Below are 22,254 nucleotides of genomic sequence, written 5' to 3'. Positions count from 1 at the left end.
TGGGGATAAAAGATTACTTGAGAGTAAACAAGTGGGTCATTTGGACATTTATAAGAGTATAAAAGGGATAAATGTTTGAAAAATAAGGAAAGATTCCAAAAGGGATTAATAAAAAGAACAACTCGATAAGGAAAGAGGACTAACATTCAAGAACGTAGGGAGTACTTCAAATTAGACATTAGACGCGTGTGTAGTGAAAAGTATTGACACGGCAACGGATAACCTTACAAAAGGATTTTCTAATGTAAATCTAGAACTGCTATTTCTCAAATCAGAAGTCATTACAACTTTTGATAAATTTATGTCAAAACCCATGAAATTTTGACCACAAAAGTCAAATAAGGACAGTACTACAAAAATAATGATGTTCAATATGACAAAAAAGAAGCAGGAAACCTCAGTGGAGAGAACAAAAAGAAGTGCTGGTTTAACAAGAAAGGCAAGTTGCATGTTCAGTAGATTGATTAGTGAACCACATCCCTCCTAGTGGTATGTTCTGGATCCAATGAAACAATGTTTTGGGTTTAATTAAATAAACATGATTAGATTCCAGGTTAGTTCTTAGGGAACATACCCCATTCAGTTACATGGGAATTACACTATCAGACAATTAACTCTGAAACTATTAAAATTCAAGTAGGAGCTGAATTATAATAGAATAACAAAATGAGTCATATAATTAAGGAGTTTCACAGTTTCGACGTACCTTTTGATGAGAACAGCTTTCGAGTTCTGAATTGCAAATTTGCAACAGCTTATTCTCTTCCGAGAACTGGGTAATTCCTGTTATTTACTACTAAAGCGAATTGCAATGAATGAAACAGAAAGCTTATGATTCAGTAAGATTAAGAGAGAAAGAAGTGAATGCTAACTCTTTGAGTTCTTTTATTATATATGAACTGATACAGTATACAGTATGAACTTTCAGAAAATAATGGAGAAAATAAATGACATGGCTTCCAGTAACTTTACGTTGGATGCCAAAGTAGGGAATGAATGGTATTGTTAAACCCTATAATTATGATATTTGCAGACTATAATTTAATAAAAGATTAAAAGGGTATGTACAGCAATTTACATGAACCTGTGTCAAGTCACCACAAAATTTTGGAGACTGCTTCAAAGGGCCTTCTGATCTTGCCTCTCGTTCCAGTTTAGACAACGAATCAAACTGTGGAACCAATCGCCAGTTTGATCTGCCTTGTTGACTGTTGGGAGCGGATGTTGACTCATTGATATTCGCACCGAGTCTCCTCGAGAAAGTTGTTGCCTTCTTTTACCATCAAAGGATACCCAAGCATTGCTTCTTGCGTCGTCAGGAACCTGTTTTACAATTCTAGACTAATTAAGTTCCTGAGTAAATACTTCCAGGAAAAATAAAATGAAGTAATCGGCCTCAAATAAGTACACTGCAGATATTCAGAGCTCAACTACACCAATCTAAAATTTTCAAGAAAATACAAAGCGAAACTTTGTAAAGTAATTGTTGTGATGTTGTCTTAGAAGTTGTAACTGCTGCATCTGGCAGCCCTGAATACTAATTCTATTCCGATGAAAACGTTTATACTATCTCCGTTTCTAAATAGTTGCATCATTTTGATTTTTGACACTATTCACTTATCTTACGTTGACTATAATTTTACTAGTCATAAATAAAAACAAATACTCCCTCCGTCCCTTAATACTCGCACCGGTTTGACCGGTGCGGAGTTTAAGATGCTTGAATTGACTTATTAATTTAATATGTGTTAGTTGATAGTGGAGTATTTTTTTTAATATAGTTAGTGGGAAATGTGTAAGGAGTGGGGAGTGGTGAGTGGGAGGTGTGAATTTTTAAATGATTTTTTTTGTAGGGAGTAAGGGTGTAGGTGGGGTAGTAGGTAAGTGTGAGAAATAATATAATATTGGTATAAATTTCCATTTATAGAAGCGGTGCAAGTATTAAGGGACGACCCGAAAAAGAAAGCGGTGCGAGTATTAAGGGACGGAGGGAGTATTATTATTACGTAAATGTTATTCGGTTTGTCTCAATATATATATATTTAATATATCAACTTTTTGTAACTTTTTACTAGTACAATAATTATTTAATATTGACGGCCAAAGTGTTGGGAAACGTGAAAGTCAAAACGATGCAACTATTTTAAGAAAAAGGAGGAAGTATATGGGAAGATTATCATTGTAAGGCTCTGTTCTGTTCAGATAATATAAGTTCAGCAAAAATAAGTATTTTTTCATACCTTTTCACACACAAATAAGTTTATTTCAGACAAAATAAGTTTTTCAGATAAGTTCAGTTAAGTTTATAATATAAGTTTATAATATAAGTTCAGTCAAAATAAGTCCAATAGAACGGAGCCTAATACTAAAAGAAGTTTAGTTCCTCGTTTTAAATACTCTTCACTAATGGATTTAAAACAAACTAGATGTATTTGAGTCTGACAAACATCAGCAATAGCACAAAGATGCAATGAACTTCGTCTATTTGATAGCTAACAAGGACTGCAATGAAGATGGATTAATTTCAGTGGGCCAGACAACGAGTCCATGACACAAGGACTCCATAGAACAAAGCCATTGGAATAAAAACAACAGACAACTTTTCAAGAGTGTAGAGGAGAAAAATGTGGAGTAACAATTACATGATTCTGCAAAAAGATTTCCATACTGTATCTTATTCGCATAGCTCAGCCAAACACACTGAAGCTCAAATATAATGTTCAAATACTCATGTTATAACAAGTTTCCAGAGGGTGGAAAATTCATATCAAATACTCATGAATATTTTTGCATACAGCAAGTTACGTGATTTTCACTTTCATCGATATATATGCAGAATAATAAACTTTACCTTCAATTCCAGCCGCGCAGAATCTGGGAGTATCACCGGCCTAAATGAAAGAGAGTGTGGGCAAATAGGGGTAAACAACATGCAGGGAACATTTGGATGAACCTGCATCAACATCCATATGTAAATCATAAAGGCGCACACACACATTGCCACTAAATATCTCTTTTTCTTCACAATTCCCCACTTCAAAGGTGGCATCGGGTGAGATCATGAGAATGAAATTTATGAAAGAAGAGTTATTACCTAATTCGCTAGTATGAGATTGGGTAAAACATATGTTTGGAGTTGTGATCCATTACCATTGACATTGGCATGTAACTTCCCTTACCAAATTACATATACACCATTCTCTACAATTTTAATGTGGAGTAATACTTCTGTTTTGCTCTCAAATAAATCCTTAATATGCAATCTTCTTAATAGTGACAGAATTCAAATTTTACTTAAGGAAATCTTTCCTGGGTTAATGTAGAATCTTCCACTCTCATGTTTAGTGATTTGTTCCCCTTTTAGACGGTGTTCTTGAGAAAATGAGCATGTCACTCTCTCATCTTAGTTTTCCCCAGAAAGATAATTCAAAGGGGGTTTCCTTGCAGGACATTGTGGATGACCGAATTTCTAAGAGAATTCATTGGTGTAGTCTGGTAGAAGCCTAATCCTCGGTATTGTGAACTCCTCAAGCATTGATTAAGAACCAACCAATTCGGAAAAAAGCTCCTTACACAGTTACACCTCCTTGTAATTATAATCCACAAAAGGTAGTAGAAGATTTTGGATTTGGACAGAAAAATTTGTGGCTGATGTTTATTATCTTAATTTCTCCATGTACTCTTCCGCATCGGTTCATAACCCTTACAACCTACAACAGCTAAGGTTTTGGTTTCCATTACGAAATTCGAGATTGAGATTCAGGCCCTGTTCTGGTCCCCTTACAAAAATTATTTCCGTAGAAATAATTCAACTTCAGTTGAAATAATTTTAAGTTCAGAAAAAATAAGTCAGTTCGGAGAAATATGTTTTAATCAGTAAAATTGAATAACTTCAATGGACAAATACAATATCAAATCAGTAAAAATAACTTAAGTTCAGTCAAAATAATTTAAGTTCGTTCAGATTTAAGGTAGTTAAGTGAGATGCACTTGGTAAACTCAACACCGGAATTTTGATTTAACGTTCACAATCCGGCCAAGGTAGTATCTTCCAATATAAATTTTTAAAAGGAAATTAATTACCTATTTTTTTATAAGGTAGTTTCTTGCAAAAACCCGATTTGATAAGGTAATCCCAACAGGATGAGGTTGGCTTCGACCTAATTGTTTATTGTGTTCGTCCATAGAGATGTTTTACATATAAATGGAGAGAGCGTTTAATTTTTGGACCAGATATAGTAAAAGATTCATCTCAACTCAAGTTACCCTAAAAAACCAAACAGGACATTTACTTGTAAGTTGTAAAGGAGTGAGTATTTAATTTTGTGACCAGATATCCATAAATGGATGTCTTCTAAATGAAATATTTCAATAGAAAACCTTAATTGACATATTTTTCTGATTCCTAACAGTTTCATCTTTAACATTTCACATTGACCACAATACTGGAAGGCCAAGGATAAGTAGAAAAACAAGACATGGTTTTCTAGTTTTTGACTAATGTAAATTGTTACTGAGATATTCATGTGGCTCACAGAAGTTGCAGCAGAATAAGTTCTAGGTTGAATACCCCAACGAATTAAAGTGTACCCAATTGACATTATTAACATGTTTTCATACATTAAGCAGAGCCAAGGTGACAACTTATAGATATGATAGATATTACTGTTAAACATAAAAATAACCTTTTAAGGTCTCCAAAGAAATCAAGCAATAAAAGCTTGCATTCGTAGAGAGGAAATGTGGCCCAGCAGCCCAGGAAATTAATAGCAATCAGACCATTGTAAAGCTTTCCAATGGAGCCGAAAGATTCACAGTACTTTGTAATTAGATTTCAAGGACATAATCAGAGTGGTTATTTAACTATTTGCACTTTTAATGTATTAAGAAATAATTCCTCCGTTTTTATTTAGTTGTTCCAGTTTACTTGATTCGGTCGTTTGTAAATAGTTGTTCCTACTTCCCTTATTTGTTCACTTTTACCTCTTGAATTGACAAATTCAACTTCCCTTTTATCAGATGAGTAGCTAAACACAAAAAGATATTTCATATTCTCCCCTTAATTTTGCTTTATCTAATGGGTTGGACTACTTTTGATATACCCCTACAGTTTCATACTGATTTGGCGTGCACAAAACTAGTAGAACTAACTAAACACAGAGGGTGTATCTGACAGCCGTATTTTGGATCTAGGGTCTAACGGATATAACTACTCTATTATCCTAGATTACAGGGGTAAGACTATGTAGGCCGAACCCCCTACCCCACTCTAGTTGGAGCCTCTATATATGCCTTGGGAAAAAGTCGATATGTTGATGTATATCATTGAAATGTTTTCATCAATTTAGATGTTAAAGGTAATTGTAAAGCAAAATCCATAATTAGATGACACAAAGTAGTCTTCGACAACCAAACACAGAAAAATATGCTCACCATGGAACCTCCTGCAGCTGTTGAATATGCTGTGCTTCCAGTAGGTGTTGCAACAATGATACCATCACCTTGGACCTGCGGCGCAATATGCGTATGTAAGAATAAAATTTGCAAGGGAATTTTTTTTTTTTTTAAACATGCCAAAGATTGAGAAAGCAAATGGATATGACATAAAAATTTCAATTGAAACTGGCCGAAAGAACTTTCATCATTGACCCTAAGAAAGAGCATCCTAAATATTATGGGCGGTACACATAAACTAGAAGGAAATTTCAAAACTACAATAGCCCAAATGACGGTGACAAAATTAACGAAGTTTGAAATCCAAGCACTGCACCTTGGTTATGAGTCGATCATGCTCATAACACTCAATTTTCGACAGATAAGGATTGGAACCGCGATCAACCACGACCTCATTTAACACATCAAAGATTTTACCAGGCATTGCCTTGCCATTCCGAAAAACCTCACATCGAAGTCGCATCCTCAGTGTTATATAAACACCATCTGTAGTATTGTTTCCATGAATAACTTGTCTTAGGTCTTGTTTATAGTCGTCAAACTGCACAATAACACTGAAACAATTAGGTAAAGATAAATAGAGACAAACAGCAGTTTAAATTAAACATTAGTTCAGAACTATACACTATGAGAAGTGAGAAAGCCAAGAGATCCAAGGTTAAATGACACCACTGGAGGCACGGCACCTCTAAATATATTTGATGCATGGAGAATCACCCCATCACCTCCAAGACAAGCAACAAAATCAACCTTTTCATGGAGATCACTGCAATAGAAGAACGAACTAGCTCAGAGATCATGCAACTAGGAACTTTCCAAATGGACACAGGAGTACAGGACCCATCATACAACAAAATTATTACTCTGTAGTCTGTACCTGCTATCTTGGCCATAAAACGTTTGAACAAAACCAAACCCGGGTATTCTTGCAAATATATCATGCACATCTGGCTCAACAAGAACGTTCATTTTTTCTTGATGATACATGAACGAAGCAACCTACACAGCCAGAAGAGAAAAGAGTTCCTTGAGAGGTTGTCGTGACATATATCTGCTTATACTAGTATATCATAACAAGATATTATACTTCATACTAATTTTGTCATAAATCATGATAAACAATCACTAGTACTTTTTCAATGAAAGAAAACCAAATGCATCTATCTTGCTCAGACCAATTCATTAAAACAGGTAGGCAAAAGGCGAGCAAACTCAGTTAGTACTCGCCTAATGGCCTCTAACATTGATTATTACATGAAACGGAATATTATCAGATATGGGGAGAAAATATAGATGGATCCGTTTGCCTGGGCCTCGAAATCAACAGGAGGTACTGTATGCCATCAAATTTGTAAGCTCAAATGATAGGGTTTCATACTTACATTGCAGAGGGGTTGTCATCATTAATAAACACACCCAAGATATCTAATGCAGCCACTGTGAATCTAACGCAGTATAACACTATTACAACCGAACAAATAAAAAACATGAAATCGTTTTCCTTTTCCACGATTTCCACCCCTTTCTACCTTTTGTAAGGAGCTACGATAAATTGATAAGGTTGCACCAACGATGTGATTCACTGTTGTATGAGTACATTTTTTGGCATATGCATACGCTATGTTCCTTTCTTTATCTCTTATAATTTTGGATGGACATTTGCATAGGCAACTATGTAAAAAAGTGATTCTGAAGGAGCTAATAAAACCACAAAAACCACCACCCAGCATTTACCCCTGGCCAGTTTAAACTAGTGATGGAGATATCTTGGTTTTGAGATCAACAAAAATATTATAACAAAACCGCCAGAAAGATGAGGAGTAAACAGAGTCTCACAAAAGTTGTTTAAACATGGAGAGGGTAAATGTAAAGAGAAAGAAACAACATGTTCTGATTTTACCTCTTTAGCCTGTTCCATAAGTTCTGGCCCAAGTTTCTTCAGTAATAAGACGGTCTTAGGTGTAGATTTCCACATAAGCATCTGCTGCTGTGTACTTGGGTGAGTAAATGCAAGTGAGGATTCTGTCACCTTTTCTCTTGTACAAGAGAATCCATCCGTGCGTACAAGGAACATCTCAGCTTTTTTTCTTGACTGTATCCTTACAACACCAGTTGCTGAAGCACACATGTTTCCCTCAATTACCTCAACACCCTTATCTCCTGGAACTACAGAGAAATGACCGTTATTCTTCTGACCAGGCTTAATAGCTTTAGATGTGTCCTTGTCCAACTTTTTATTTGTTACACTAGCTAAACCAACATTACTCACAAAAGGAGGCCTAGCTCCATTAACAATTGTACCACTAGTGGTGTAATTGGTGTTAGCTAGGGCATTACTGTTGCCTGTGGCTATCTGTTGATCACTCAAAGGGGGATCCTTGCCACCCGATGACACATTTGACCTCTGAGACTCCTTTCTAACTTGCTCCATTTTCTCACTGCTACTTGTACGTGTTTCTTTCGGAGAAGGAAGCAACTCTGGCTTCCTCCGTCGAGAACTAGCAAAAGTGGAAGGGGAGATCTTTCTGATTCCAAAATATTTGGACATTTCTTTTCTAGACAAGACATTGTTTGGGGGAAGCTGTGACTTGAAAGGGTTAATATTCGCACCAGTAAAAGACTCTAACATACTTGAATTTACTTCAGTCGATGGCACACAATCACTGTTAGTGGTGTCATCATTGCTGCCCCCCTTGGTTTGCTGAACATTTTTTTCAGAAACTACAAAATCTTCATTATGCAACACCCCATTAGGCAGCAGAGAATTCCCATCCTTCAAATGTTTCTCTGTATTTACACTTGAAAGTGCATCGATTGAAGACAGTCCATCGGTTTCTTGCAATAAGGTTCCATTAACAGGAATTGGACTACTGGAAACAACCTCATAGCGGGCCATATACTGCCTCCATCTTGAAACCACACCTGATGTCCTCCACACACCTTCTTTACTATGAAGATATAGGGGCCTCCTTGTAGGATCAGATACCAAAGATGCGATTTTTTCAATCTGCTCCATTGAAGGTGCAGTTCCAATCTCAACCGGCAACTTCAACAGCTCAACCTTCCCAGATCCAACAGCCTCATCTATTGCAGCTTGATAGAAATTGTCTTTCACAACCTCAGCTCTAAGATCAACAATGGTGCGGAATCCTTTGTCTATCAACCACTTTAAACCTTCTTCCGTCACCTGACCACCTCTCCAGAAAGCCACGTCAGAATCTGTAGGTGTTATGTCATCTTTACTAGTAGACATAGATACTGGTACCCAATTGGGTAACAACATATGACTGGGTGATTCTTGCCCACGTTGGAAACCCAAATCATAGCATACATTTTTTAGGCGTTGAAGTTTCCTCCATACATCAAGATGTTTATCATCTCCAGGTTCCAGATAATTCTCCAAAGCAACATGCAAGCTTTCACAGCATCTCTTGATTTCACCCCTAAAAGTTGCAAGTGGTGGAAGTTTGTCCTCCATAGTATTTATCTCTTCAACACGAAAGGATGTCATAAGTGATGACCTTCCAGAAAGAACATCTTGTCTACCTTTATTCAAGAGTGAGATCATCCATCCAAGCACCGTCACTATCTTGTCTTCCAACACCTCTGAGGAGTAATCATACGATACGGTACAGACACCAGTGAGAGGATCGCATAACATGCTCATCAATGTAGTGTGTAGAACTTCTGCAGCCCTAAATATTCTGCAGTAAGCCTCCACCTCTGCAATATCTCCAGGAACAGGACCAATCCAACGCAGTTGACTCACATCATGAGGTTGATAAGTCTGCCAAACACAGTAAAGCGTCAACTAAATACAACTTCTCTCATGGATAAGGAACTTCCTTCAATAAATTGTAACTTTGACAACTTCGGGCATCTAAGATGACAAAAGACCAATCCATTTTGGTCCATCTGAGTATCTGACAGAAGACCTAATACATTTGTGATTTGTCTAGACGTCATAAAGTCATTGCACCCGAAACCAACGAAAATGAAAAGATATATGCCTCTATTTTTTGCCCTTTTGGCTCATTCGCACCCAAAAGAAAAACAAAAGTCAGGGAGGTTTATCCTCCAAAATTACAGCCATATAAAGTCTGGGACTTGTTCAAATAAAAATCTATTATAATTGTTGTCCAAGTTAGTTCTACACATTCTAGCTATAAAATCAGCAGAATTGTTTGCAGTCAGCAGATATATGCCTCTATTAGGTCAATCTAAAACCAAAAGAAAATGAAAGTACGCTACTCAAACCAACCGCAAAGGCTTGCCAACAAGTATTAACTTCGGGGAAATTAATGAATGTGGAAAATCCCTCCTTCAGCATCAAGTTATCTCTAAAGCCTAAAGTTTCTCCCATATTGAATGAAGATTGATGAATGCGCGAAAACTCAGTAAGCCCCAGTTCAACAATCAATCTTATCATACGTAGATTTATTACTTAAGCGGGTCATAAATTAATAACTAACAACAAACAAACACAGAATCTACGCGGAAGACACACGCAGGCCGGAATGATGCATACTTAAAGGTGGTGAGATCAAAGAGGATTACGGATGTCAATTCCCATACATAAAATTGCAACAATTGAATATTGATTACAGATATTGTTAATTTGGCATTTTGGCATTGTAAAGGATAATACACAATTCAGCCCTTAGCCACTGTTTCATTCCCATCACAATTTCCAATACAACAGACAGCAAATCAAAATGAACACAAGAAGCACTAAATTATTGAAATTCAACACCTTCTAATAACCTACTTAGTAATATGCAAACAAACCAAACCCGTTGTTGATGTCAGCTAGCTTAGTTAGTTAAAAAAAAGACTCTGAGGTTAGACTAAGACCTCGGATCAAATCATGTATTCACGTCTTCATCACTACCTTCTTTACTATACACCCAAAAAAAAAATCTCAAATATGATATCAATTTCAACAATTTCAAACGCATCAACAAAAGAAAACAAAAATCAAACTACTAATAAAATCAAAACCTGAGAATCCAAACCAAAATTCAGCGTGAAAGGCCTCGGAAGCTCAGAAGCAACCACAAATTTGAGGCGATTGAGCTCCTTTCTCTGCAACACTAACCCGTGAGAACCAGCAAACAGCTTCTGGGCATGCCTAAATTCGGCAAATTTGAAGTGCCCATGAGGGTAAAATTGGAAAGAAGGCGCTGTACTTGTTGCTGCTGGAGAGTGGTTCATTTCAATTTCCGCACCTACTGAGGAAACCCCACAAAACCAGCATCAAAAATAACTGAATCTTTTTTTCTGTTTTGCTTTATTCAAATGATCTGGGAAGAACAAAAGAAAAATTGCGGGTATTTTAATTTCTTCAGTAATTCGTGATTCTGAAGTTGAAATTAGTGAAAGATTGGTTGAATTTTTGGTGGGCATAAGAGGAGAGAGAAAGATAGTGTGGATTAAAATGGTGTGGGTGAGGTTTAGGACGAATTGGGGGTGAGAATCGTGAAATGGATGTCATTTTCATCCTCAATATTATCATCTTAATCTTATGCTGCTGATTTTATCCTAATTTTTTGAAATTGTCTTTGTTTGGATGAGGATTTCAGTGTTGTCTACAGAGGTTGAAGGTGACAATGTGATTTGGCAGGAATCACAAAAGAAGAACAGCAACCACACGCCCAAACATGTGATTTGGTTTCGTGTCCTACTTGATTGGAATTGTAATTTGTACCCCAATAAATTTTGGTTTGGACTTTTGGACCTTGGTCATGGTTTGGTTCTATGGAACCGGATGCACCATAACGTTGGAGAGCTGTCAGAAACTGGTCTGATTCGAAAACTCAACCTGAACCAATCGGATTTGTAATCTATTATGACCCGAACTTTTGGTAAAATAAGTAATCCGTAACCCGACCCGACAAAACCGGTAATTGATTTTGACCTGATATTGTATGATTCGAACCCGAACCTGACACTCGACCAAAAGATGACCCGATGTTGTATGACCTGAACCCAGACCCGACACCCAACCGAAAGATGATCGATAACCGAACTTTATATGTGTATTGACTTGATCAGAACACGGGATAGCCTGATTTGAACAAAACTCAAATTTGAAATAAATTGAACATTAATTTTTAAAACGTAAGAAAAAACAATCATAGGTTAAAAATGACTAGACCCGGTAGTTATCGGACCAAATCTTGACCCGTGTCTAGGAGTGAACCGATCTGAATTTTGATCCACCCAGAAATTATCCGATCCAAACTTGACATGAACCTGAAACTACTTGCTACAAAATCGTCTTAAACCCGACTAAATTAACCGAACCCTAAATCGAACTCGACTTGAACATGACTCGACCTGGTACGCGAAATGGAGAAACAAACTGACATGACCCGACCGAAACCAACCCGGACCAGAATCGTGGTTGTCTTAAATAATGCCTAACTGAAAGTAGACAGCCACCTACTCTATTGTCCGACAACACAACTTTTACGGCTCGTTTTGAAACTGGCCATAAATGGTGTCAATGTGAATGAATTTGTATGTAAATTTGTAAGGAAAATCAATATTCATTCTCATGTAATGATAATTCACTCAAAATTATCTCTTTTTCTTTATAAATTTCCATTAACATCCATTACCATTTTGGGAGTGGTATCAGGTGGGAATGCAAGTTTATGAAGAAAAACACCAAATTTGAAACAAAATTTCATTACATGACATCATGATGTTACTTTTGCCAAATAACACTTAGATTTATTCCAATACCCGCCATTTATTACCGGCTACCAAACGGACCGTTAGGGCTTTAGTGTAGTTAGTCGTGTGTTCTGTGTTGTGTTCTACTCCGTATCTAGGATCCCACCTTGTATGATCCAAGCTCCAAATTAGATTGGTGTCTATTTTGTTCTTTTCTGTGTTATCATAGGAAGGGTTTCTGGCCGTTTTGTACAATGTTCTACAAAGTACAAAGTACTCGGTTATATAAGACACAAGTCACCCAATACATCCGTTTTTTAGGAGTACCAACATAGGGTGTCAATACCAATAATGGAAATGACTCTTATTGGCAATTAGTCGTGTAGGTATATCAAAAACACACTAATCATTACCAATATCAAACTATTCAGTATCAATACGAGTCACTTGCGTGTATTTTGGACACAAGCCAGTAAGCCACTTTTGACATAGACTTCATCGGTTGCAAAGGGGATTATGTGGTGGTGTTATGGTGAGAATCGAGAAGGGGTGGTGTTGTTAGGAGAAGGAAGAGTGAATCTATTACCTCCCAAATGACGATACTAATCACCCTGGTAGGATGGTGAGTAACAACTAGGAGTAACAATTAACTCCATAATGCGGACAACTGTTCCATTCTCATCATGCATTTGCTAGGCAATGCACTGAAATAAGGAGATTTACAAAATCCAATTTTATAGTTTCCCTTGTTTCATGTACAGTATTCAAAAACCTGGTAAACCTCAATTGATACAATTTGTTCCCTGTAAGTCTGCCCTAGTTGACAACCAAAAATGGCTTTCTCCTTTGCAAATCAATGCATAAATATTAATACATGATATGCTCAGAACGAAAAAATGAAGTTCGGATGAACTTGTTACTACAACAATAAATTAACATGGCTCGACTATGGATATATCATAGACCTAATATGGTAATACCATTCAGGGAATTGGAGTTGCTGCATTTTTGTTGATGCATTTCCGGTCGTTATCACAAGTATTTTGCTAACCATGGAAGCTCCTGACAGTCCTTCAGAGCAAATGTCACGTCATCGCTGACAAATTTCAAGAAAAAACTCGAGTTAGAAAGCTTACAGCTTGCCTTTGATTTATACTAGTGATAGCAGCAATTGATAAATTCAGTTATACACAGAACTTACTCAAGAAATCATAAGCCGTGTCTATTGACAAAAAAATTAAAAAAAATCATTACTATATCCTTATTTTTTATTTTATTTTGACATAGTTACTATATCCTTAGATTCATCTTAAAAATTCATTATATTTTGTTCTAATAATTTCTTTTTAATCTGTATGTACTAACTAATAAGAGTATTTGTTAAAAAAAAAAACCTATTAACAGTGAATCAAATGTCAAAGTTCAACCTCTAAATCATGTCCCTGATAAAGAGAAACGGGGTTATGTAGCTAATTAAACAAATTTAACATGGTTTTGAGTCTTGCCTCTTGAGTTTAAACTGGACAAACGATAACTCTCTTAAGCATGAACTATACAAAAATGAAATCTAGTCAAGAGACATCGACAGTTCAACTGTGGGTGTTGTAGTTTGTGATGGAATCAGAAACTAAGTTGCCAATCACAAAGCCATGCAAACAAGAACAGGTAGTTGATATTAATAGACAGAATGTACTGAAAACTAACCTAGGAAAATTCAACTGCAATTTCTGCAACCTGTGCCTGGAACCTGGCTCACATAGGAGGATTCGGCATTCACCAAGTTTACACCTGAGTGAAACCAGATAGAGTTAGTCAAGGTATTAGAAGTATCAGACTCTCAGTAACTTAAATAGGAGGGATAAAGTAGGAGAATTTTCACTGCAGTTCCTCTTCACCTAAATACTCCCTCCGTCCCTCCTTCCCTAAATAATACAAGTAGGTGACAATTGATCGGGTTTGTTTTTTAGAGAAAAATGAATTAACAACCACAGTATCCTTCACTATTCACATTTACGTTTCCACCATACTAATATGATTTTCTTTGGAACTATCAATAGAATGTGGATGATTATTTAGGGACAGAGAGAGCATAATTTTGTTAAGTTTGTAAAAGTACAGTTCGCTACATTCTTTCCCAAGTAGGTTCAAGATTATTTGAGAATTCATCATTTCAGCAGTGATTGTACAGTATTAAGTTGAAGGCCAGCTTATAGAAGGAAAAGAATACCATCAGAAGAACAGAGTAATCTTGGAAAAGGGGGTAATAGCAAATGAGCAACCTACATTAGTAGTTTAGTACTTACCCAACTCTTAAAAGAATATCCCATTCAGGAAACTGCTCGCCATTGCTATTACAAAAGCGGGAAACAGTGAGAGCCAACTGCAAAAGAAGAAGAAAATTGTAAGGAAATAAATCACTTCATAAAAGTTTATATTCTGTCTTGCCTTTCATTTTATCAAATCTCACTGAGTCATTGTGAAGTCATGGAGAAAATAAAATGTGATGGCAAACCAGTGTTTGTTTTATATGTTAGTAAAGGGCTTGTTATAGGTTCAGTTCCTAAGATATTATGATACAATTAATTGGTACATTAATGAGCAGTTGTACATTATAACCATTAAAATTCATAGGTTAATACAACAATGTTCTGGAGATGAGGAAAGGCAACATAACAATATTGAAGGATCTGAAGAAATCAACCTTTTCAAAGGTGGTTTCAGCCATTCCTGTCTTGTAAAGCTCATGCACCATAGCTGCCAAAAATATCTTACCCAGTCTGCAGGAGCTCCGGATCACCTATTAAACCAAAGAAAATTATTCACATACTTTGAAAGGGGAGGACGGGGTCTTTCAAATTTAGGAAGTAAAGAAATCAGAGAAAGTTAAAATATTTGATGCATTTTGTCTTTATTCAAGTTGTGAAATATCAAGTTCAATACACATGCACAGAGTATTAAGTTTAACTCACTTGAATGTGAGGTGCCTGGAACATTTCCTGTATAGCTGCATCAACTTCTGCCATTCCAACGCGCGTTTCCTCTGAGAATTCGTGAACAAAATGAAGTCATCATAAGTGGTTCAAGGAGAATCATATAAAAGGGTGGAGAACAAATTCGATTATCATAGATTCATGTCATTTGACAAAATAAACAAAAATCACAGAAATTTTTGCTTTCTATCTTTCAGAATCTGAATATCAAGCACAGATTTTTTATTTTGGAGAAGTATGTACCAGCAGAAGCAGTTTCAGCTGAGGAGACCTGGTTCTTGATACGGTAATCTGCAATTTCTGCTGCACGCCGACAAATCTCCAGAGCCCTACGTGCATCTCCAGAAATAGCAGCTACCTGATTACAAAGATTGGCTTGATCATCATCACAATATGTGGGTGAAGAAGACACAGTGATAGAGAAAGAAGTACATTCAGATACGACAGACAAGGCAATCATAATGACCTTTCTAGAAGCAAATTCCACAGCTTGCTTATCAAAAGCATCAATTCCTTTAAGTCGACTCATAATGATTTCTTGAAGTTGCTTGTAGGTATACGGACCAAAACAGAGTCGGTGTATTCCCATACGGCTTGATATACGAGGAAGCAACTTCTCTGGAAGGTCCATTGTATTAGCAATTCCTGCAAGTAGGGTATGGACAATGGAGTAAGTGTTAATTGTTACTACCCTAGTTCAAGACATCACACTAAAACATAGAATGAATGAATCTTCATACAGTAGAACACTAAACCCTGAGAAGTATATTCAGAGCTGAATTTTACCTATCACAATGAGCTTGGAATTTGGTCTTGTTGGCCAATCGAGAATGTTATAAAGAACCTGAATCAAAAATAAGGCCACAATTAGTTTTCTTATCACAGACTAAGTAGAGCTGCTTGAATAATAAAGGCCCCAAAAGTTACCGATTGGCTTCTGGTTACAAGAAGATCAAGTTCATCAATGAGAAGAATGCACGGTTTGTTTTCTCCTTTGCCTACATGTTTCCCTTCTGAAAAACGCTCATTGAGGAAGTGGAGGGCCTTTTTCCAACTGACTCTGTGTCCACTTAGTGCTTCATAAATAACCTGTTAGAAATACGAGTCCAGATTTCAGGGTCACAAGTATAAAAATCGAAGAACTTTTGCAAGTTTTGCAACAGCTTACCCTGTATATGTTCTCTGCCGTAGCTAGTTTCAGACCATTAATCTCTATGAAACTGTAGGGCTTAATACTTCCTGATTCAAGTTCAGACTTAAGGCTCCTCATCACCGAAAGTACACTCATAGTCTGTAACATGACACAAGTGAAGGTTGAGCAAATGTGACTACATTTGGTGCATAAGATCTTAAAAGAAGGGAAAAGGATTCAAAGAGATGACTAATTACTTCACCTTTCCCGTCCCAGGAACACCATGGATGTACAGACAACGTCCAAGACACTGATCATCACATATAGCACCTTTTATAAATGCAGTAATCTCTTCCATTTCTCTGAGTGAAAACATAAATAAGTAAGAAGTTAAACAAAAGAAATAGTGGAACAAAACAATCACCTTATACATACTTGTTGCGGCAGGGGAGTGACTTCGGTAAAGTTGCTAACAGCAGCGTCTGTTTGGCCCTTTCAAGCTCTGTTTGCTTATGGCATCTTACATGCTGCGGAATACTCTTCATACCTATTTTCTGAAGTCCAAAGATTCGCCCCTTCCTTGAATTCTGTAATAAACTAGGGATTAGATAAGAGGCAAAAAGTTTTTTTGGCAATTTAAAGTACAGGGTATTGACCATACTGCAGCCAACTCGTGTGAAGATGGTCCATAAGATTTTCTCTTTTCAATCTCCTCCTCGAAGTCTACATCTTCCTCTGACTCAGACTCTAAGTCCTTTGTAGATTTCCAATCTTCATCACCACTATCATCATCATTTTTTTCGTCATCCTATAAAATGCAAGAACGGTACTGTCAAAGTGTCAAGCTTCAGCCAGCTTCTGTTCTGGTTTGTTCTGGTTATAAAACTTATGGAAAGCTTACCTCTTCTCCGGCATTGATCTCCGCAAGCCGCTTGAAAGAATTCCAACGTACGTCATATTCATACTCACAAAAGAAGACATCATCCCCTTCATTTTGAGCCTTAGTGAACTCTTTTGGGCTCATTACAAAGCAGTGCCTGAAGACAGTTTCCATCTGCAGCAGCAATTGAAGCAAAACTTAAGCCTCAAATAAAAACTAAAAACCAACACCAAATATTTCCTGCAACATATATCTTATATATGCACAACTCAGTGCTTTATTAACTTCTTGCTCATTATATATACAACCTGGGAGTCTTCAATGCAACAAGCAAATAATTATGCTAAAACTCCTAGATACTAACTAGAGAGAACAATCAGAAAAAGGATTCGACTTTGACTAGAAAATCCGAATCAATCAGAGAAACAACCGTACCATCTTTGCTTTAAGTACTTTGTTCAAATGTTGGGCTTGGGACACACAATACCAACATGGTTTTCAATTGACTTAAGTGGACTCATCAACAGTAATATTGCCAGAATACTTTCTAGGAAACTGATATGATACCTTTTTCCAGTGATCATTCAAAATATAACAGAATATGAAGGATTCTTGTCTTTTGAGGCATACTAGTATTAGTAATTTTCCTACGAAACCTAGAGAGTAGAGACTAATGTTGACAAAATGAAACGAAAAATAAACAGAAATTGGTTTCTAACTCATTCTACCTCTACATTAGCAAAATCAGTGGTGCGATACAGCTCTCGCCTCAAATTATGTGGCTGTCTTCCAGCTGCAGTCTCCTCCGGGATCATGTACCAATGTGCCCGAAACCAATAGGTTCCATCCACTTCTTTCCATATGCTGCACATCACCAAAAGTTCAGCCACATTTCAACATTTTAATTGTCAAACTACTACATTTGTCCAACAATTTAATATCCCATATCTAATTATTGATCAAATTCAACAAACAAAAATCAATTGAACAAGCAATAACAAATCAAAAGACAGTGTACCTCTCAATCCTAGCAGCCCACAAATCACTTGTAAGAAGCTTCTCCTTCAAAGTCCTAACCCTCTTCTTCCCCTTAGGTGGCTTTGGAAGCTCAACCTCCTTCCCAGATTTCTTAGCCTCACAAAAACCACAAATCCAATCACCTTCAGGAACCTCCTTCAATGGTGGTTTCACACACTTCAAATGAAACCCACCAAGACAATCATCACACTCAATCATCACTCCCCTCCCGCCTCGAAAACACACTTTACATTCCTCCACCTCAGGATCCTCCTCATCCGAACTCGCATTCTCTCTCCTCTTCACATAAACATCATCCCCAACTGCAAATTCACCCTCATCATACATTACTCTCTTATAATACACCCTTTTCTTGGGTACATTTCGAGCTCTAGTTCTAGCTTGAGCTCGAGTTTTCGCAACAATTTCCAATTCATCCCCTCTTTTTCTCTTCCCTTTTTCAGACAAGGCTGGCGACTTTGGTTGAAATGGTTCATGGGTCGGGACTTTCTCAACATGGGGACTCGAAATTTTCGATTTTTTTGCCGATTTCGGGGTTTTGGGAGACTTGGGTAGGGTTTTCTGGGGTAATTTCATGGTGGGTTTTTCTGGGGTTGGGATAAAATCGTCGGCGGGAAGCGATAAACGACGAGAAGATCGACGAACCGGAGTTAATTCCATTGCAGATGAATTGAGCTCAGAAAAACGGCGAGATGGAGTTTGAGTGTTGGGGGTTTGAGGAGAGAGAAGAGAAGAAGGTGAATTCAAGGGTTTTGAGCGGCTTTTTACACCTGAGTGTTTCTTCATTTTGATCGGTGTTTCCGCCATTGATGCTCTGCAAGTTAAGAATTTGAATGTAGGAGACAGAAAATGCTGCTGCAAAACTACAATCAGTTGAATATCACTCAATCACACTACAGTTTAACACACAATTTGAACAAATTTAGCAACAAATTTGAGTATTTGCTATAGTAATTCAAATTGAAAAGGATTGAATTAACGAAATTAGGTATGGTCGATAAAGTAAGGAGCAGTTTGAGGCATATATTAACGGCTAGAATGAAAAATATTTTAAAAATCAAAAATCAAAAATCAAAAATCAAAGTTCCAGAATCGATTAGTTGTTCTAATTCATCCACAAAACTTGAATTAATCGCCGGAAAATCACGCCGTCCACAATTTCCGACGCTCTTTCACGGCTGATTTCCAAATTAACGGTAGCAGAGAATGAAGTGGTATTGTCGCGAGAAGTTGAAACTGAAGTTGGAATGGAGTGTGTAGTGGAATTGGTGGGACTTGTGAGACTGGGAGTTTGTTAAGTTTAAAAGCCCATGTAGAAAAATGGGCCCGGCTTAATATGGTTTACATTTTACTCTTTTCGTTTTTAAATATTGAAAAATTGCAACAAACCCTTAAAACTTCTACAATACACTAGTATTTCCACCTTTTTTTTTTCTTTTTTTTTTTTAGAGGTAAGAAGAAAGTACATTAGGAGGCCCTCCGCACGTGGGTAACTCCTAAGTAATCGTTTGAGATAATAGAAGATAACATAGGGCTAATCCCCGGCTCAACATACATAGTGTTTGGAACTAGATGACCAACATTTGCAATCCAATCTGCCGCCTGATTAGCTTCCCTGTAGATGTGTGAGATCTCCCATGAGTCAAAATGTTGAGAAAGAAGCTTTTTGATGTCCTTGGTGATGGTGTCAAGTTTCCATGGTGTAGCCCATATTCCCTTAACCGTGTTTATGACTAATAGATTGTCTCCCTCTATGCGTAAATTCTTGATTTGTAGAGAAATAGCTTCTTTAATGCCTTTATGGAGTGCGAGCTGATTTGTAGAGAAATAGCTTATTTAATGCCTTTATGGAGTGCGAGCGCTTCAGCCATGAACACTTGAGAGTTGCCGATATTGGAAGTCGCGGCACTTAAGTGTTGGCCCATATGGTCTCTGATGATGAAGTCTGCTGCAGCAGAGGAGTTTTTGCGTGATCCGTCAAAGTTGAGTTTGAAATGGTTTTGAGGCGGTGGATGCCAGCGGACAGGAATGTTGGTGGGGGTGGCTGAGGTAGAAGGTGGGGAACCTTGAAGGAGGCCTGTTTCAAGGGCAGAGTCCAGTTTGTTTCTGGCACTCCATTCCGAGTGAGCTGAAATGGCTGCAAAGTAAATTTTGATTGGGTTAAAAGGTCTATTCTTGAAAACGCAGTTATTTCTTTCTTTCCAGATTGCCCAAATCATAAAAACAACCTTAATCTGGGTTTTCGGAAATTTCCGCAAAGAGCTTAGGAGCTCCATAATAGGTTGAAACTGAAAGGAGAAGTCAAGCCACCTTTTTGCCAGTGGATAGTCCCAGGCGTTTTTGACAATCGGGCATTGAAGAAAGAGATGATCGATTGTTTCGACGTAAGTGTCGCACAGAGGGCAGATATCTGTGTTTAGGATGTGACGTGAGAAAAGAATGTGTTGAACTGCGATGCTTTTATGACCTATTTTCCATAGAAAAATTTTGATTTTCGGTGGAATATCTAATTTCCAAAGCCACTTGAATTCCCATTTGTTAGTTGTTACCCCAATTTTACATGAGCAATACGTACTTCGTATCAACTATGCCAAGTTATAAACTTTTCCATAATATCGTCGTAAATCAAGTACATATGAGAGAAGTCATCAGTTTATTTAAATGGTAAAACGACAATTATTTAGGAGAGCCGAGAGTACAATAACTTTTGTTTGTTTTATAGCGACGGTTAATTGGTGAATAGATGATACTCAATGAAATGAAGGTAACGTGAACAAATTTATGTTTCAAATATGTAAGAAAAATCATATACTACCTAATTCCATGGAAATAACCCACACATTTCAGTTTGTTCATAAATCTGCGTTACTACTCGTGGTTGGGGGTGAAATTAAGTGACAATGCAAATTTAGGAAGAAAAAGTATGTTTTGGGACGAGATAATGTTTTCAAAAATATTAAACTTAACAAAATAAAATGTAAACTTAAAAATAAATATTGCCCCATTTATGATTTTCCGACCAAGAAACCCAAATGATTGAAGAGTTGATATAATACAAGTAAACTGAATTAGATGTAATATCCAACAAGCACCAGTGGTCTAGTGGTAGAATAGTACCCTGCCACGGTACAGACCCGGGTTCGATTCCCGGCTGGTGCAATTTCAGCACAAGCAGTGATGAATTCTGCACCTAATGTGGCACTTAGGGTTCGCCACCATCTTCTGATCTTCCAGAAGAAACTTGTGCATCTGAGCTTGTATTTTGAACGTTTTTTGTTCAATTGTTTGTTAGTTCGTATACCACCTTCGTTATCAAAATTTGGTACAATTATTTGATAGTTTGTACTCGCGTATGGAATACAATTTTTGCATACTTTATTACTTTAAATACCTGCTTTATAATATAACCTTCGTTGTTTAAAGTGAGTCAAAGATTGTTCCATTGCTTTTTATAGCCCCTTGATAATGCAAACTTGGTGGTTCCATTGTTTGTTAGTTTATATACTCGCTAGGGAATGCAATATTTGTGGTTTCGTTGTTTGTTAGTTTATACACTTGTTTCGCAATATAACCTTAGCTTCAAGGGTGGAAGGGGATGGTACTATCTAAGACGGGAAGGGAGGTTATGATAAAGACAGTGACCCAATCTCTCCCTACCTACGCAATGAGTGTGTTTAAGTTTCCACATACTTTTTGTAATGAGTTACAGGTGATGGTGGCTCAATTTTGGTGGGGGCAAAAGCAAGGAGAGAGGAAAATTCATTGGGGCGCTTGGAAAAAATGTGTAGACCAAAGGAGGAGAATGGTTTGGGATTCCGCGACTTCAAGTTGTTCAATTGGGCGCTTCTTGGTAAGCAAACCTGGAGGCTTATCACAAAGTCGGGCAATCTATTACATATAACCACACATTCGATCATATATACCAGACAAAAAAATGTATGTCTGAACAATAAACAACATCTAGATTTTTTTTTGGGACAAAAAGTTGGCAAGAAAATTGAGATGTTAACCAGATTTTATTTTAAATCACTTACATATTAAAAAAAATCAATTTTAAGAAAAATAAAAATATTATAAGC

General features: G+C 37.0%; 2 protein-coding genes and 3 non-coding genes across 5 annotated transcripts; 2 read left to right on the top strand and 3 right to left on the bottom strand.

The window, feature by feature from the left end:
• Positions 1-861: 861 nt before the first annotated feature.
• LOC110781995 (NAD kinase 2, chloroplastic) lies at positions 862-11,111 on the bottom strand. The gene is made up of 8 exons (XM_021986037.2): positions 10,456-11,111; positions 7,355-9,241; positions 6,332-6,453; positions 6,079-6,220; positions 5,771-5,995; positions 5,434-5,508; positions 2,852-2,953; positions 862-1,323 (listed from the first exon to the last, which is right to left on the bottom strand). The coding sequence occupies exons 1-8, from the start codon at positions 10,666-10,668 to the stop codon at positions 1,120-1,122; spliced, it is 2,970 nt and encodes a 989-aa protein (XP_021841729.1). The 5' UTR covers positions 10,669-11,111; the 3' UTR covers positions 862-1,119.
• Positions 11,112-12,853: 1,742 nt separating this feature from the next.
• LOC110781997 (origin of replication complex subunit 1B) lies at positions 12,854-19,457 on the bottom strand. Its single transcript, XM_021986039.2, has 16 exons — positions 18,156-19,457; positions 17,866-18,001; positions 17,159-17,311; positions 16,919-17,065; positions 16,693-16,844; positions 16,520-16,619; positions 16,294-16,416; positions 16,053-16,214; positions 15,912-15,969; positions 15,592-15,770; positions 15,369-15,483; positions 15,105-15,175; positions 14,837-14,932; positions 14,439-14,515; positions 13,840-13,923; positions 12,854-13,231 (listed from the first exon to the last, which is right to left on the bottom strand). The coding sequence occupies exons 1-16, from the start codon at positions 18,980-18,982 to the stop codon at positions 13,168-13,170; spliced, it is 2,544 nt and encodes an 847-aa protein (XP_021841731.1). The 5' UTR covers positions 18,983-19,457; the 3' UTR covers positions 12,854-13,167.
• LOC130468374 (small nucleolar RNA snoR28) lies at positions 17,174-17,251 on the bottom strand. Its single transcript, XR_008928762.1, has one exon. It is a non-coding gene; the product is annotated as a small nucleolar RNA snoR28 (small nucleolar RNA).
• A 1,806-nt stretch (positions 19,458-21,263) lies between the features above and the next one.
• Positions 21,264-21,334, top strand: TRNAG-GCC (transfer RNA glycine (anticodon GCC)). Its single transcript has one exon. It is a non-coding gene; the product is annotated as a tRNA-Gly (tRNA).
• A 10-nt stretch (positions 21,335-21,344) lies between these two features.
• LOC130468402 (small nucleolar RNA snoR114) lies at positions 21,345-21,432 on the top strand. Its single transcript, XR_008928791.1, has one exon. It is a non-coding gene; the product is annotated as a small nucleolar RNA snoR114 (small nucleolar RNA).
• Positions 21,433-22,254: the final 822 nt, after the last annotated feature.

This window comes from Spinacia oleracea, chromosome 2 (assembly GCF_020520425.1).
Source record: "Spinacia oleracea cultivar Varoflay chromosome 2, BTI_SOV_V1, whole genome shotgun sequence".
NCBI lineage: Eukaryota > Viridiplantae > Streptophyta > Magnoliopsida > Caryophyllales > Amaranthaceae > Spinacia > Spinacia oleracea.
Note: the sequence above shows the minus strand (reverse complement) of the source record. Positions and strands in the feature narration are given on the sequence as shown.